The 17641-nt window shown below is 45.9% G+C and overlaps 1 protein-coding gene across 2 annotated transcripts; it reads left to right on the forward strand.

The window, feature by feature from the left end:
* On the forward strand, positions 1–8520 carry CYP1B1 (cytochrome P450 family 1 subfamily B member 1). 2 transcript variants are annotated; one of them, XM_088666535.1, is made up of 3 exons: positions 1–175; positions 2394–3389; positions 6828–8520. In XM_088666535.1, the coding sequence occupies exons 1-3, from the start codon at positions 138–140 to the stop codon at positions 7432–7434; spliced, it is 1641 nt and encodes a 546-aa protein (XP_088522661.1). In that variant the 5' UTR covers positions 1–137; the 3' UTR covers positions 7435–8520. The 2 variants fall into 2 exon arrangements, with proteins under 2 accessions (XP_088522661.1, XP_034966411.3); XM_035110520.3 differs by lacking the exon at positions 1–175 and having other exon boundaries at positions 1388–3389.
* Positions 8521–17641: the final 9121 nt, after the last annotated feature.

A 17641-nucleotide genomic window follows, 5' to 3' on the forward strand; every position in this document is an offset into this window, starting at 1 on the left:
GCGCTGATTGGCCGGCGTGAAGGACCTGCTGCCCAGAGCCGAGGAGCGACCGGGATCTTTTCGAAACCGCTCGCTCGTCCTCCTCCAAGCAGGGGCTGCTGTGTGCGTGCGGAGCTCGAGTCTTGGCCGGAGGCAGGATGAGCCAGAGAGATGTGGCAGAAGCTTTGGTGAACAGGTGAGTCCCCGATCCTGTGAACAAGCAATTTCCCCCCGTCCCGTCCTTTTTAATATGCGGTGGCTTGTGCGAGGAAACGGTCAGTCGTGCCTTTTTGAGGCAATCCTGGGGCTACCCCCAAACTATTTGTCTACCCCTGTGACCTATGAATGGTAAATTGCATTGACTTGATTGCTGCATATTTGTCCCAGTCCTACAAACAATCAATCATAAATCACTTGTGTCCCATTGCCTTTGGTGGGTCTTGAGGCTGAAACCTTTACACATTTACCTGGAAGTAAACCTTACTGAACGGAGTTACTTACAACAAAACAAACACTGAACTGGGTAACTGCTATGTGTTTAGCATCAGGATATACAACTGCAACGTGAATGTTAGCTTGTAAACTTAGTTTCCACACAAGTTCCAGTGAAATCAATGGGCTTTGACTCAAGTAAGGATGTGATGATCTGCACTTACTTGGGAGTATAGTACATCCTAGTGATACTAGTGAGACCAAAAACTAAGTATCATTTTGAAAAGCTGCAATTCCTTTTTTATTTGGGCAAGCAATTAATGGTCAGGAGAAGAGGGTTGTTTTAATGTACCAGTATGAAAGCAATTCATGACTCTGCTCTAATTCAATCTAACTTATTGTGCAGAACACCTTACTTTTTAGAAATGATGTGATGGATGCTTACACATAGACTTGCTGTTTAAGTATTGCAAGTTTTCTTACTTCACTGCTAGGTTCCTGCCTGACCAGATGACTCTGGGGTTGCGGCGCTCATCTCACTTTACTTGCCGAGGGAGCCGGCGTACAGCTTCCGGGTCATGTGGCCAGCATGACTAAGCCGCATCTGGCGGACCAGAGCAGTGCACGGAAACGCCATTTACCTTCCCGCTGTAGCGGTACCTGTTTATCTACTTGCACTTTGATGTGCTTTCAAGCTGCTAGGTTGGCAGGAGCAGGGACTGAGCAACAGGAGCTCACCCTGTCGCAGGGATTTGAACCTCTGACCTTCTGATCGGCAAGCCCTAGGCTCTGTGGTTTAACCCACAGCGCCACCTACGTCCCTCTGAAACAGTGCACAGATATGCACAAATATGATGAATTCCCACACAACAAGTGCAAATTTTCATGGAGTGGTTCATGCTTTTTTTTCTGGCAGGACTATGGGAAGCTTTCCAAGAGCACAAACCAAAAATGAAGTTTAGAGCAGGGTGGATGAAAATTGATGGTCTTTATTTTTAAAATATGTTTTTAAAATTTGTAATTTTAAGGAAACTGATTCTTTTATTTGTTTACTCTTTAGCTATATTACATATCATAATTTTTATTTTATTTTTTAAAAAAACTTGGTTTAAACTAGAGCCTGTATGTAATGCAAGCATGCATTCAATGATCCTCTCACATACACTGGATTAAAGCCTGCTTTTCCAACATGGAGGAAAAAACCATGGACACCATGAATGTGTTATTATACTTGATTATGAATGTTTCTGATTCTGCAATAAACTTCCCAACAAGTTCCCCCAGAAATTACCACACTTGCTTTTGTAAAGTACTAGATGCTTACAGCTAAAGCTTATGCATATTTACTCAAAATTCACTCCAAAAATAGCATTTTTCCTTTTTACACTTAGAAAAGTGTACACACTCTATACTGGAGTGTAGCCCTTGTTTTCAATATTTGGTTCACAGTGCAACCCTGTACCTGTTTATTTGGACTTAAATCTCCTTGTGCTTACTGGGGTTTACTCCTTAGCAAGTGCGTGTGAGGGCACGATCAACATTAGAGTTAAGATCCTTGATAGCAAAAAGGCTTTATTGGTTACAAACCAATACACTTGTTACAGCAACCAATTAACATACACTTCCGTTAAGAAAACGCAGAGATGGTTTAAGTCAGTGTATTTAACCTTCAGACACCTGCCCGGGCTCCAAGTATTATTACGGAGTATTTAGGGCAGGCTGCGAATGCTAGATGCGGAGTGTTTATGGCAGGCTTGCAAGTTTGAGAGCCCTCAATTTGGGGGAGCGGGGATCCCTTTCCACACAAAGGAAACTGCACGTGCAGGAAGTTTTGGTACATAAGTTTTCCCCTCTTTTTAAATGGCGCCGCATTTAAAAATGCACCTGCGGCCTGACATGCTGATGGCGGGGGCGCTTCCTCCCCGTCGGCTCTGCTGCCTGTCTCTGTCTCTGCTTGTAACCCTCCGCCTTTTTCTCCGCAGCGTGCGCCCCCGCGCCTTGGAAGACGTGCTCCCGGCCGGCGTGCCCCCGGTGCAGGGCTTGCTGCTGCTGCTGCTCTCGCTCCTGGCCGCCTTCCACGCGGCCAGGCTTCTGCTGCAAGAGCGGCGGCGGCGGCGGCGATTGGAGCCGCCGGGCCCGTTCCCGTGGCCGCTGCTGGGCAACGCGGCTCAGCTGGGCAGCGCCCCTCACCTGGCCTTCGGGCGCCTGGCGGCCACCTACGGCCACGTCTTCCAGCTGCGCCTGGGCGGCTGGCCCGTGGTAGTGCTGAGCGGCGAGCGCGCCATCCGAGAGGCGCTCATCCGCCAGGGGGCCGCCTTCGCGGGCCGCCCGCCTTTCCCCTCCTTCCAGCTGGTGTCCGGGGGGCGCAGCTTGGCCTTCGGCTGCTACTCGGAGCTGTGGAAGCTGCAGCGGCGCCTGGCGCACTCGACGGTGCGCGCTTTCTCGGCGCGCCGCCTGCTGGAGCGGCCCCTGGTGGCTGAGGCGCGCGCCGTGGTGCGGCTTCTGGTGCGCGCGTGCGCCGGCGGCGCATTCGTCGACCCGTCGAGGAGCCTGGTGGTGGCCGTCGCTAACGTCATGAGCGCGCTGTGCTTCGGGCGCCGCTACAGCCACGCCGACGCCGAGTTCCGGCGCCTGGTGGGCCGCAACGAGCAGTTCGGGCGCACGGTGGGCGCGGGCAGCCTGGTGGACGTCTTGCCCTGGCTGCAGCGCTTCCCCAACCCGGTGCGCTCCGCCTTCCGCGCCTTCCGCTCCCTCAACCACGAGTTCTACAGCTTCGTGCGCCAAAAGTTCGTGCAGCACCAGAGCAGCCTCCGCCCGGGCGCCGCCCTCCGCGACCTCATGGACGCCTTCCTCCGCCTCCAGCAGGCACAGCCTGCGCTGCCCTTGGAGCACGTGCCCGCCACCGTCACGGACATCTTCGGCGCCAGCCAGGACACGCTCTCCACCGCCCTGCAGTGGCTCTTGATCTTCCTCATCAGGTGAGCTGCTGGGGTGGGGCGCGCGGAGGAGACCGAGACAAAAGCGCCACTTGCCCCTCGGAGAAGCTCAGGTAGCGCAACTGGGGAAGGATCCGGACCCGAAGAGAAGCAGATCTCCGCCTAGAGGCAGTGAGGAAGCATTGTTTTCAACCCGAGGGCCACATTCCCCACTCGGCAATCTTCGGAGGGCCGCATGAGTGGGTAGGGAGGGATGAGGCTAAAATGGGGGCAGAGCAAGGAATGGGAATTCTAACTTCATACATTGGTAGGCCAGTTTCTACATACACTTGCACATCCCCACCCCCATCCAGGTGAGCAAAAGGCTTTATGGATCGGAGTGCCAGAACCCATTCCAGCCACACACAAACTCTCAAGGAGGGTGCAAAGCTGAAGGACAAAGAAGCCTGGAGGCCTACGGTATATTTGCCTCTTGAGCTGAGGTTCTCCAACCACGTAGAGAAAGCTGAATGTATTTTCCCATAAAGTTGAAGGTGATAGCTGAGGTGCACATGCCATCGACTTTGCCCATTCTTTGAGAAATCCAATTTCTCATTGAATTTGGCCCTATGTGATTATCTGGGTCTTTTGGTTCCCCCATTCTCTCCTGGAAAAATGAATGGCCACCAGATCCTGTTAGAATATGGTACAATACTCTTACTTTCCAGGGTTGTGCTTGAATTTCAGTATGGTACCCTGCATTAAGATGCAATTGTGCTCTTTAAGATAGAATGATGAAGCACCACCTTGCTGTATAGAATTTCAGTAAACTGAAAGTTGTTCCAAAATATATCTCCCTCCCCCAATTGAATGTTTCCTTTCATAATGTGACATACAAGAACAGGTCATGTGGCAAAAAATAGTGGTTCATCAGTCCCTTTCCCAAACCATTGCTCAGCCCTCTTAATTCAACCCAATGCTGTTGTCAAGGACCCAATGCTGTTGTCAAGCTGCCCAAAACAATTTGTGTGTCTGCATGATAACAAAACCAATTTGAATCCTGCCCTGAGGCCAAAATGTGTAATGCACTAGATTTCCATGTACAAATTAGCCCAATATTGGGTACGTATTAGCTATTGATATGAAGCCATTAAAACTGTATTGAGTCAGTTATTAGCTGTTTTGGACACTACTAGTATATTCATTGGTGGAAAAAAGAGAAATGTTGATAGTTGAACGTTTTTAGATAGCATGCAAGTCCTCCAAGTTTCAGAATATATGTTATTTTTGGATTCATTGTTTAACAATCCAAGAAGTAAAAGCTCAAATATGAGATTAAACATCTCAAGGCTCTGGTAAGGTTATCAGCGGAATTTTGCAAAGAGTTTGCAAGCATATTAACACAAAAACCAGTTCAGTAATTAACACTGACATGATCCCTTCGCCAACAAGGCAAAGATTTGTTCTATTAAGAGCAAGTAAAGAAACGACATAATTTTTTTCTTCAATTTAGGCAGACAGAGTTTTGCACTATTGTGAGAAGTTATTTAAAAACAGACCAAACAGGAATTTGTAAGGGGAAGAAATTGGTCTCTTCACATTCATAGAGCCAATATGGGTGCTATCCAGTTGCTTGTCCTGCTTGTGTTAATGGAACTTCCCTTCCTCTCCCTGACCACCCCTGAAGCCTGCTTGGGAGGTTGGGGACCTACTGAGGCCCATCTTACTAATTGAGGCAAGTGGTGCGGGGCAGCACTGCGCCAAGTTCTGGAGGGCGCCAGGCGAGAGTTCGGAGAAATTGAATGAGCATGCTGAGTGAGTGAGGGTGCATGCGCCGCTCCCACTGAGCGTCGGGTCGGTTTTTCCCCCTTTAGCCTGCAGGCGCCGAATTCTGCCGGGCGCCAGAAGGTAAAAGGGAAAAAACAGAACCGATGCTTGGTGGGAGCAGCGCATGCGCCCTCGCTCACTCAGTGCAGGCCCGCTTGCTCGGTGTGCTGCCTGCTGTGGCCACCGTGGCACAAAGCGGCCAGCTGAGCCTGGAGACGCTGCGGCCAGCCTCCACCTCTTCCCCGCCGGAGGAGCCGCCCTCCAGCCGCTGCCCGCCTCCTCCAGCCCTATAAAGGGTCTAAAACTCTGGGAAAGGGGGGCACCGGAGGGATCTTTGCACCATGGCGGCGGATATGCTTAAGACGGCCCTGGACCCACTGGAGTGGACTGAGGGCATGAGAGGCTGCTGAGGGTCCAAGAGGAAGTGGAAGCCCCATCATTTCCCCTGGTACAATGTTGGATCTGAAATAGCATTTTGAGTATACCTGTCACAACAAATTCTGCCCTGTGCTTGTTTCTAGACACTTCTAAATCATTTGATCGAGTGGAATGGCAATACAACTATTAATTTTAACATGTTTATATAATATGTTTGCTCTTCTCAGCCGTAACTTAGACTTTTATTGGGAGAAGAATACAACTGCACACTAAAGTTAATTTTAAAATAAATTCTTATCTCAAATAGCAGATCAATGAGCAAATAATCTGAACGAAAAACATAGTGAATGGGTTAACAAATTCAAATATTAACAAGCTCAGATTTATAGATAATATTGGTTCCAATAATAATTGGTTCCAATAATAAGTTCCAATCCATTCTGTTCAGTCCAGATGCGGCACTCAAATAGGTGGATTATTTTTACCTCCCCACCTCACCTGTTTATGTAGGCAGTACACCAGGCTGTTAGAGAATAGGGGCATTGTGTGCACACCTCCTATGTCCACCCCCACTCAGGAGCTCACATTCCTTGATTGAGTGGGAGGGAAGGTTGGACAAGGATATGTGAGCAGTGCAGGTACTGAGCATCAAGGAAGGAGTGAGGATAATGGAGTGTATTAAACCCTAAGGGGATTTTTCCACACAGGGGGTGCTGTGCCCTTTGTAAACTGGATTGAGCCTTATTATATGTAGGCTCAGACAAATGTGCTAGTACAAGCAACAGCTCTAAGAATATAGCTGCTTGATAAAAATATATAAATTACTGTCTAGAGAAATTTACATTTTCTTCCACACAGTAGTTGCTTCGGTTCCCATTCCCAAGCCAGGTATGATGTTGAGTATAAAGCAATTGTGGGGACAGGGCAGGGGGGGGGTATTTCATGGGGGAATTGGTGAGTGGGATGGGGAGGATGTTAAACAATTTCCCTCCTGCTGATTTTTCCCAGCAGATGCCCCCATGCTGTATTTTGAGCGGGGCCAGTTTTCCCAAAATGGGAATGCAGCCCCCTTCTCTACAGCAAAGGCCACATTGCAGGAGGGACCTGGAGGCACAAGGGGGGTGGGGAGTCACGCTTCCACCCCACCTGCCAATTCAGCCTCCCCACCAACCACACATTCACATATTACCAGTGGACATACATTGGTTTGGGGCATGCATTTGCTCAGGTAACCTTTTCTTTCAGAAGAGTTGAGAGAAAATTTCCCAAATGTGTGTTGTTGTTTTTTAAAACTAGGTATCCAGAGGTACAGGCTAAGCTGCAAGAAGAGATCGATAAAGTTGTCGGCCGCGACCGCTTGCCTTCTGCTGAGGACCAGCCCCACTTGCCTTACGTCATGGCCTTCCTTTACGAATCCATGCGTTTCAGCAGCTTTGTGCCAGTTACTATTCCCCACTCCACCATGGCTGACACCACCTTAATGGGCTACCGAATCCCCAAAGACACCGTGGTCTTTGTCAACCAGTGGTCAGTAAATCACGACCCAGTGAAATGGCCTTCCCCAGAGGAGTTTAACCCATTGAGATTCCTGGATGAGAATGGATTCCTTAACAAAGATCTCACCAGCAGTGTGATGATTTTTTCGTTGGGCAAACGTCGGTGCATTGGGGAAGAGTTATCTAAAGTGCAGCTCTTCCTCTTCATTGCCATATTCGTACACCAGTGCAATTTCAGTGCTAATCCAAAGGAAGACACGAAAATGGATTTCACCTATGGCTTGACTATTAAACCCAAGCCATTTGAACTCAACGTCACACTTCGAGATAACATGGATTTGCTGGATAGCACTGTACAGAGACTTCAGGCAGAAAAGGATTCTGAAAATGGCCTCCCAGATATGTGAACGTTGAAGTTTGAACACTGTCTGTACTCTTCTTATAAGGATCATTTGCCTTTGCCTTTTTATATTTAAATGAAACACATTGAAATATAATGTATTCTGGAGAGGTAGTAGCATGAAAATGAAGTAAAACAATGCATTATTTTTCAAATATGGATTTGGTTTTAACCATTGGTATTTCGTTACCTCTGCATTTCTTGCCAGGCAGAAGCAAAAAGGGCATTCTCCAAAGTTGTTTTAAAAATCTGAAGTTCCTTCCACATAAGTGTTTAGTTTGGAATTGCCATGCTTTGTTTACTAATTTTTTTTTCTGGAGCATCCACATGATGGTGCCATCCAATCATTGTTATCCTGTGCTATATTTTCCTGCAGTTCTTCAGTCTTTTCTCAGACCCCAGGAAGTCTGACTTTGCAGAAGAAGACGTCTATACCAGTGGAGATTGTGCTGCTCTTCCATCACTTTAGAAAGGGCAGGATTTTGACACGACCAGTTTGATGTATGATGCTGTTGAATCAACACAGCACAATTCACTACTGTTGAATTGGCGCCATTTTATCATCCCGGTTACACAGTCTTTTTAATTAGCACATTTTAAATGCTTTACAAGGGTTTATGTCTATTATTATTGTTATTGCTACTGTTTTTGTTACATTGGTGAAATACCACTTAAGTGAAAGTGTGCTAGCAGTATAATGCTAAAATTTAAAATATGATGGGGTGAAGTCCCTTTCTATCCCCCAGCTATCTGGGCAACAATTTTTTTTAATCCTTAAAAAATAATAATTAAATGGTGCTTTACCATCTGATACAGCAACTCCCTATACTGCCAAAGGTACAAGTTGGGATTGTAGCTATGAGTGACAATTGCATTCAGTATCTTGGTTATAAAATATCTCTCCGTTGACATGCCAGATGTTTTTGTTTGAAGAGATTTTAAATATAAGCACAATTTCCTTCTCAAATATAATTGACATTTTCTAAAGTAAGCAGGCCCTCATTGTGCCTTGCACCTGTTATAACAAATCTTGATTGAGGCAGTGATGTTAAAAGATGTTGAATAAATTGTCTGCTTACCTCAGACTATCGCACATAGGGATGTAAGGCAATGTTTTAAAGTAATGTTTGGAAAATAATTGTATTTGACAACCTAGGTTTTATTGGTTGAGTGCTCTGTTAGTGTCACTCATTGATACACATTCATAAATAGGGATGTTATTAATTTGCATAAATGCATATCCTATATAATAAAGTCCCTGTGTCTCTGCGTCCAGATTCCATGTGTCCCTGGGTTACTGCGCATGTGCCCCAGGGACACAGGGATTGGAGGCAGAGACAACCGCCGCTCCGCCAACCGCCAACTGCCGCTCCGAAGCCCCGTCTCATGCTGGAGGTGCGCTGCGAGGCGGCGGGAGAGAGAAGCGCTCCTCCCCCCCGCCGCCTTGCCATGCACCGCCGGCATGGGACAGCGCTTCCTCGGCGAAGGCAAGCAGGCGAGCTGTCTGCCTGCTTGCCGTAGCCGAGGAAGTCAAAGCAGCAGCAGGCAATTCGGCTGGGGGACTGGCTTGGCAGCGGCAGGAAAAAGGGAAGGAATTCCTCCCCTTCTTCCCGCCACTGCCAAGCCAGTCCCTGAGCCGAAGTATGGCGCGGCGGGGTTTTTTGCCATTTGCCTCCCCCTGGGGGGAAGGCAAACGGCAAAAAGCCCCCGCTGTGGGGTTGCCAGCTCTGTCGGGTGGGGGAGGGGAGGGAGAAGCAGAAGATCTGATCGGTCTTTGGCTTCTCCCTCCCCCCGCCCAACAGAGCCGGCATTTGGCTCTGTCAGGCGGGGGGAGGGAGAAGCAGAGGATCGGCTTGCCCGACAGAGCCGGCAACCCCGGGATCTGTGCTTTCTGTCGGCGGTGGGGGGGAGAGGAACGAACGGAGAGAAAGGGCTGCTTTCTCTCCGTTCGTTCCTTTCCCCTCACCGCCGACAGAAAGGGCTGTCAGCGACGGGGGGGGGGGGAGAGAGAAAGGAAGGAGGAGAAAGGGCTGCTTTCTCCTCCTTTGTTCCTGTCCCCCTGCCGCCGATAGCAAGGACAGGTCCCAGGGTTCGGAGAAGCGCTGCGCAAGCGCTTCTCCGAACCCCGGGATGTTCTAGTGCCCGTTATTGAACAGGCTGAAATACACTAGTATATAAATAATATGGAAAGTGCTAATTAAGGTTGGTTCTGCATTTTAAAACAATTTGAATAAAAAACCGGAAGCCAGGAAGCCAAAGGGCTTCTTAATTAGTGTGTTTCCTTCCTTCAGTTCCGGAGTTTTCACTCTAATTGAATCTGCTATGAGGGGTGGGGGACATGAGGTCCCCCAGTTGCTGTTGGGTTCCCAACTTCCACCATCCATGATGGGCTGTGTCTGATGGGGAGTCCAAAACATCTGGGAGACCACAGGTTCCCCACCCAAGCTCTGCACCGAAGAGTGACAAAAGGACCGAGGACCTCATCCATCTTTCATTTAAAATAAATAGAATTGCAGTTGCCTTCAATATAAATAATAGCCCCATAGAGTTAATTTCTAATCTAGGGTTGTGGCAATTGTCCGTCCGTCCCCCCCCCCCCGGCCCACCTCTTTTATCCCCACTTAGGCTTTGAACTTGAATTGCTTTTAATAGGAAAACTTGTTTGGTCATTACCCTTCAAAATTGGGAGTTAAAGGTGCTGCAAACCAGACCCGAGTGCTCTGGTCTCAATTTGTGTAGGCTCCTTTTTGAAATGAGATGCTCAGCATACCAGTGACATTCAAATGAGGGCGTGGGTCATCATGATCCCAATCCCCCACTATTAAAACCATATCTGCATAGGGATGTGGTGGCTCATGAAATAATACTATGTTTTCCCCTCCAGAGCTAAGGTCCTGTAAGCTTATGTCAATCATGTTAATTACTTGGGTGTCTCACCATCAAGCTGTCAGGAGCTAGACCAAGGACTAAATGGGTGGCTTTAATCTGAAAACAGAAGGAAAATCTGTCTGCAATCGAGTTCCTTTTCTGGCAGTGCTTCCAAAACTTCTGATCCAAGCCCTGCTGAAACATTCACCTTCTAAAGGTGGCATTACCTCTGAAGCAATGGATTTGCAAGTGAAAATGTGTTTTACTTGATCCGCAATGCGTTACTGAACTCTTTAGCCGAATGATGCGATAGTGCTTACCAATATATTGTCATTAAACTCAACAAGATCTGTCTACAAGATAGCAATAAACTCGTGTATTATCTAGTGCTCTTCCATCTGGTCACCGTTTTAGAGAACATAAAGCAGAAATTTAAAAACAGTTAAGAAGATCGATGGAAGGGTAGTATGCTTAGATACTTTGTAGATTATAGAAAATAAAATTTGGTATTGCAGAACTTAGCCTGCATCTGTGAAAAGCTCTGTACTACATGAAACATTTTCATGCTCAGGTCTACATTAGATCTGTCATTTAGGGTAGTACTATTTCCCTCCAATGCTACGTCTGTAAATACGATTCATCTGTATATTATAGGCAATGTAAATGCTCCTAACATAATAGTTCCCAATAACTCAATAATCATTTGAGTTTATTTTAATACATGCTGATTGTAATTTTGTATTTTATTTTTCATAAAAGCTTTCAAATATATCAGGCTGGTCATAATTACATTTTGATTACGTAATGATTTTTAAATCCCGGTTTACCAGATTGACTGTATTTTTACACTCAGTTGGTTTGACCTGGGTTGTTGTTGTTTTACGATAGATTATTATTTTAATGAAATATTAAAGAAAACTTTCTTTTCACACAACCACACACAAATTCTATCACACCTTCTCTTCGGAGCAAACTCCTGCTCACTGTTCATATGACATGCAATTTACGTAAACCACGAGGAGATAGGATGACATCCTCTTGTTGCACTTCTCTTGTTATTTCAACAGGGACAGTTTGCCACTGCCTCACAGAAACGTATTAATCCCAACATCGTCCTTCAACAGAGAAGTAGAAAGTTCCAGAGAAGTAGAAACCCAGCCGGATGAGTGGGGTATAAATAATAAATTATTATTATTATTAAGACAAAACACCCAGTTATATACTGCAGCTACTTTGTACTTGCAGAGATTTACTTCCTTACATGTGTCTGGTGTTTTGCTTACTATGTTGGCCCAGGGTTTAGGATGGGTAGCCAATGTGGTTCCCTTCAGATGTGTTGTGGACTACAATTCCCATCTTCCATTATGATTGGTCATGCTGACTGAGGCTGATGGGATTTGTAGTCCAAACATCCTGGAAATAGACCCTTTGGCTATCTCTGTTCTAATGGGGCTTCCTATACAGTACTGACAATCTAGCTTCCAAGGATAGAAAACGAAGCTTGTCTTCTGTACCCCACTTGAGTCTTCACACCTTTTACCTACTTCACTCTGGATTTGTGTAGGGTTTGTCCCTTAGCCTTTTCTTCTCCAGAAGATGTCCCACAAGGCAGCGGAAGTAATAAGATCAGAGTTTTCCTTCTAGATGGGCTACCTTCCCAGGTTGACGACCCTCATCAGCCCCTCACTTCCCTCTACAGTATGTGCAGAAACACTCTTCTTGATCGTTGGACCCACTATTGGTCTTGTACGCTCAATCCACCAGAGCCTGTTTTCGCATGCAGGGAAGTCCCTAACAGGTTTTGAGACCCATCGGCTACCCTCACCTAGCCAGCCAGTTGAAGCCTGGATGTGGCCCCTGTCACCTGCTGACAGCTTCCAGGAGCCACAGGGTGCAGGGTGAGGACCAAATGTGGACAAACTATCCCGAAGGAGAATACCCCCCCCCACCAGAGGTACTATGCCTCCCCTAACACTCCATATGCCCCTTTGCAGATCAAGTTGCTGTTTAAAAGCTACTTCTAAGCTGGTAACTGTACAACCTATGGGGTTGTGGAAACCTCAAGACTAGGGTGATGACTTTTTTACAACCTCATTTCCCTGTATCATAATTTGATGAGCTTTCATTAAAGATTAGATAAAATCTTACTTTCAAAGAGATTTGATTTAAAAAAAACCTCACGCACAAAATGATTTTTAAATTTTTATCAGTTTTTTGAGTCATTTTTGAAGTCACTGTAAGCAGATATAAAATTGAACCCAAGCTTTAGAGCAGGCATCCCCAAACTGCGGCCCTCCAGATGTTTTGGCCTACAACTCCCATGATCCCTAGCTAACAGGACCAGTGGTCAGGGCAGATGGGAATCGTAGTCCAAAACATTTGGAGGGCCGAAGTTTGGGGATGCCTGCTTTAGAGTCACATATATACCAGTACAACATTATATAGGATCATAAAACACACAAGGAAGCTTTTTTAAGCTGCAGTAACAGTATAGATGATGTTTTGCTACCTCTCCTGTAGGTTCTTTTCCCAGCATGCCCGGCAGGGTCTGCTGGCTGAGTTTTGAGGTCCCAAAAAGGGGCTTTTACCTTGCGCAGGTGTGACATTTGTATACCCTATGTTGCTAAGAACACTCCCCATTGTGGAATGTGGTGTTGTGTCCAAATTTGATATGAAATATATATAGAATTGTTAATAAAATTTTATGAAATGGTAAAACGGCATACAAAAAAATTAAAAACGGTTTGTGCATAACCTTTTTAAATATTTCAATGGAATATACCTCATTTTAGTCATTAATAGGCAAAAGTTCATCCATTTGTGCTACAGGAAATAATTTTTTTGGGGGGGGGGAAATGAAAAAGTCATCACCCTACTCAAGACGCTTCAAAGATTGTTGGGAGCGTCCATTTTAATTTCCCACAATACCCTGGGCCACCTAATATAGTGTCACTCCAGGGCTTCTGCTTCCTGAAGTGGAGGTCCTGGAGTCCATGCTGGGGGGCTCTGCTGGGGCACTGAAGCTCTGGCAGGTACCTGAGGATTCCAGGTGCCGACATGGAGCCTGCATCCTGCAAGTATCCATTTAAATAATAAATAAATAATAATAATCAAACTTGCATGGTTTCTTGCCTCTGGGTTTGTATAAACACAGCTTTAATTTTTAATACAGGTTTCCCCCTCAGTTGTGGCTTTTGGATTGAATGTCTCTGTTTGGAGATGATTGATCAAGCAAAACAATAGACCTGAAGATTAAAATATTTCCCTAGAAACCCTCTGGACTGGAAAAGAAGCTTTGTTTGGGGGATTTCTCCTGCGTCTAGCGAGACGGTGCTTCCTTCCTGTTGCTGAGGTTCAGTTCAGTTGAACAGCTTCAGTCTGAAGCCCTGGCTCATGTTGCAGCTTGCTGCGAGATACAACTGCATTGGCCTCTTGTCTTCTGGTATCTGCAGTCCAGAACAATGTGCCTTGTGGGGTAAACGGTGCAAGTGATGCAAGAACAAAAGGGAAGTAGCTTCCCTCCCTGAAGCTGTTTCTGTTTTTAATGCATTCTCTGTCTCTCTTGTGTCTCCTACTAACATCCTGCATGTTGATGCCAAACAGTACCTTCTAAAGTGCGTGACTAGGAAGCTGGCAACACTGAGCCCCTTGCAGAGCAGTTAATCCACTCTGGAGGGGGAAAGGAAACCTACAACAGAAGCTAAGTCTCAGTATTGTTAAGCGGGATCAGGTAGAGGGGGAAATGGGAAGAGCTAAATGTAAACAAAGTCTCTGTGTCTGAGGATGGAGTGGGGCAGGGAGAACAAAATAGACATTAGAAAAACAACTCTTGAAAGGCAACCTAGTGCCGTCTTCCACAACTCCAGATGTATTGGACTACAATTCCCATCAGTCCCAGCTAGCACGGCCATGCTGACTAGGGCTGGTGGCAGTTGTGGTCCAAAATATCTGAGGCTACCAAGTGGTGCAAGGCTGATCTGGCAATGGCAAACACTTCAAAGTAGAATTGTTTGGGGATTTGCAAATATCTGATGCAAAGGAACTAGATCTACTACACTTTCTGTTTTAATGTGTGAGTCGGCAGTTAGCTGTTTCCTTTGGCACTTTTTGAATGTCCCAATATGGTTCTGGGCTCAAAAGTACAGTGTTACCTCCGGTTGCAGACGGGATCCGTTCCAGAGCTCCGGTCAGATCCTAAGGTTTTTGCAACCGGAGGTGCCTGTTCTGTAGAGCGCTTCTGCTCATGCATGCATGGCGAAACCCGGAAAAATACTTCTGGGTTTGCCACTTGCATATCCCGAAGGATTAGTAACCAGAGGTGCTTGTAAGTGAGGTACCACTGTATATTCAATTACTTTAAATACCAGAAATAGACCGGTTCATCCATCCCTACACTAGAGCTACTATCTTGACCACATTTAATCAGAGGGTGTAGGTCTCAGAAAGAAATAATGGGGAGCCCCTGCCTATCACCTCCCAGTGCCCCCGACAGATTATGCCCAAGGGAAGGTTTTTTCACCCCTGCTATGGAGGAGGAACTCAGTCTGAAAAAGCCATTCAAAGGAGGGTGGGGAAACCAGTATGAAAAACAGATGACAGTGCACCCCCCCTGAATAGTTACATTTATGTAAGTTAAGGTAAGAAGCTGTTGCTTCTGAAGGCTTTTCTTGATGTTACCCCAATCGTTAGGAAGTCCCTAGTTCAAATCTCTCCACTATGAATTACTAGCTGGCCTTCAGCAAACCACTATTGCCCTATGGGAATAATGTGGGATGTGATACATAAGTAGCTGTCAAGTACAACATTCCTTGTTTTCCTAGAGAAGACATGCGGGGGAATGTTTGGTCCAGCCAGTCGAAAACTTCCTGTTTCCTCCTGGCCTGGAGCATCCTTCCTCTTGCATGTGACTAGAGGTGGGTGTGACCTTACCTGTTCAGGTAACAAAAGGGCAAGGCATGCAGCACACTTCCCTTCTTTTCAACTCTTCTCCATCTTCCTTTCGTCGCGTGAGCTGCAGTGACTGCTAGTCTGCAGTCACTGGGATTATCCCCCCCCCATGGCGTAGAGCCAAATGCATATACTTTGTAACTAAGTCTGCCTTCAGGGATCCAAATGTGAACTGATGATGTGAGTAATATTTTATATACTTTACACAAGATTGTGTTGTGTTTATTCTTTTAAGAGGGATATAAAGAGGACTTGCCAGGAACCAAATAGTAAGAGGCTTAAAACAAGCCTGCAACCAGCTTCCTGCTGTGAGGCTGGTATACCTTACAGGGTTGTTGAAGGTATTGTTGATATAGTATGTACAAATACCCTGGCAATTGTATGTAAGTGACAGTACAGTCATACCTCGATTTAAGTACGCTTCGGTTTGAGTACTTTCAGTTTAAGTACTCCGCAGACCCACCTGGAACGGATTAATCCACTTTCCATTACTTTCTATGGGAAAGTTCGCTTCAGGTTAAGTACAGACTTCCGGAACCAATTGTGTACTTAAACCGAGGTACCACTGTATTACCTAAATGATGGTTTAATGGTGAACATACGTCTATCTGCTCACACGAACTCCTGCATGGCTTCTCCCTCTCCCCACCACCTTCCTGTGCAGCTCACTACTATAGCTTGTGGTGCATTCCAAACATGGACTGTGGTTTATTTCCAAAAAGAAAGATATTCAGTCAAACTATGAGTGGTAAACCAGAAATAAGCCAAAAACCTTTGTACAACACCATAAGAAATAGGCTGCATGGAGATCCACCAGGCAAGAATAGGGCACATTCACTTCTAAATGTGCAACCCAGGCCATTGTCTATTAGGAACTCTGATCCTCTGAAATATGCATTATTATTATTATTGATGCAATAACAGGCAGTGTAACTCTCCAACAGTTTGAGTTCACCCCAAAAGGCACACTCCTCCGTTGTCTCCCAAGACAAATGACAACAACAGATGCAACAGAGAGCAATGTGACCTCCCCCTTTTGTATCTTCTATTATTTTAGAGCAACTTTCAGGCTATTTCATGCATATTTGCCCCCTTCTGCCGTGCGTAATGAAGGGGACTGGCCAGCCTCAAGTGATCAATCAGGAATCCCTGAGGCTGAAATGAGCCAGCAAGTTGTTCATGACATTCCCACATGTTTCTGCTTTCAGCACTAATGGGAACCTTCTGTACTGCTGGCCCAGCGTTTCCTTCAATAGCAATTACCAGTGCAATCAGGACGAAAAATGCACAGCTACGCACAGGAACTCAAAAGCAGGCTTGACCCCTGGGACAATCTCGGCCTGCATTGACCAGAGTCAGTATGACTGAAGGTTTTTCAGCGTGAATATGTTTCTACAACTACAACTCTCTCTTCGTATAGCACTCCTAGAGTATGTGCACACAGCAGCTGGCAGTGCTAGTACAAAAATGGAAATACTGGGAGCAGTATCATAGTGGACAAGGTGTTTAGTGCCCTTTCCATAGTGGGGCTGCATTACCATATTGGTGCTAGTGTTCAAAATGCAAACAAACCTGCAAAGTTTAAATTACTAATCCGAAGTAGGAATCCCTTCAAAAAAAAGTACCCAACCTCTCCTATTTCAAATTTCTTCAGATTTGGCATTTAGTCCCTTGCAATCGCCACTACAAAAAAACTGAAAGCACCAGCCCTCTTTATTTTCCCAGTCTCAATAAGTATTATCTCGCAGCAAAGAGGGAAAATATCCCTTCCTCTGGATTTTATTGGATTCCAACTCCCGTCAACATCCAGACGGCCACAGGTTCCCTGCCCCTTTCCTACAGAGTGATTTTCACCCTTTCAATTTAGTCTAATCATCACAGACAAGCAACAATAAAACTTAAAAGCCTCATTATTACCCACCAGAACAGGGAGGGCCAGTCCACCAGTGTTCGCCTGGCAATTGGATTTGTTGGCACCTGGGAATGTGTACTTTTATCTGCATTATGCCTGTGCATTAGCCATACATTTAAAGCATGTTGCTTCCCCATGGAGAAAGCGGGAAGCTGTAGTTTGTTTAGAGGGTGTGAGGAATAAACTACAAATCCCAGGAATTTTCAGGGGAAAGAACGTATTTTAAATGCATGGAGGTGTACGCTTATCAAGATCAATAGGAACTATGTGACCATTGCAATGCGTAATAATATCAATAGTACCCACAGATCTCCCCTTGCTGGACCCTGCGGTATGAGTTACTTTGAGTGGTGATTTGGACAAAGCAGTAATGTTTAGGCATAAAATAAAAAGATGGCTAAATATCCCTAAGCTATAATATTTATTTCCATTAATAGAACACTGGCAAATGACATATGTGTAAGAAATGCATTTTGCCAAACCCATA

Source organism: Zootoca vivipara, chromosome 3 (genome assembly GCF_965207765.1).
Source record: "Zootoca vivipara chromosome 3, rZooViv2.hap1.1, whole genome shotgun sequence".
Taxonomy (NCBI): Eukaryota; Metazoa; Chordata; class Lepidosauria; order Squamata; family Lacertidae; genus Zootoca; species Zootoca vivipara.

What these genes read in the sequence shown, in the direction of transcription:
- CYP1B1 (XM_035110520.3), top strand. Translation starts at nt 2,272, where the DNA reads ATGGCGCCGCATTTAAAAATGCACCTGCGGCCTGACATGCTGATGGCG. An exon ending in CTCTTGATCTTCCTCATCAG is followed by an intron (nt 3,390 to 6,827) that starts GTGAGCTGCTGG and finishes TTTTAAAACTAG; the next exon opens with GTATCCAGAGGTACAGGCTA.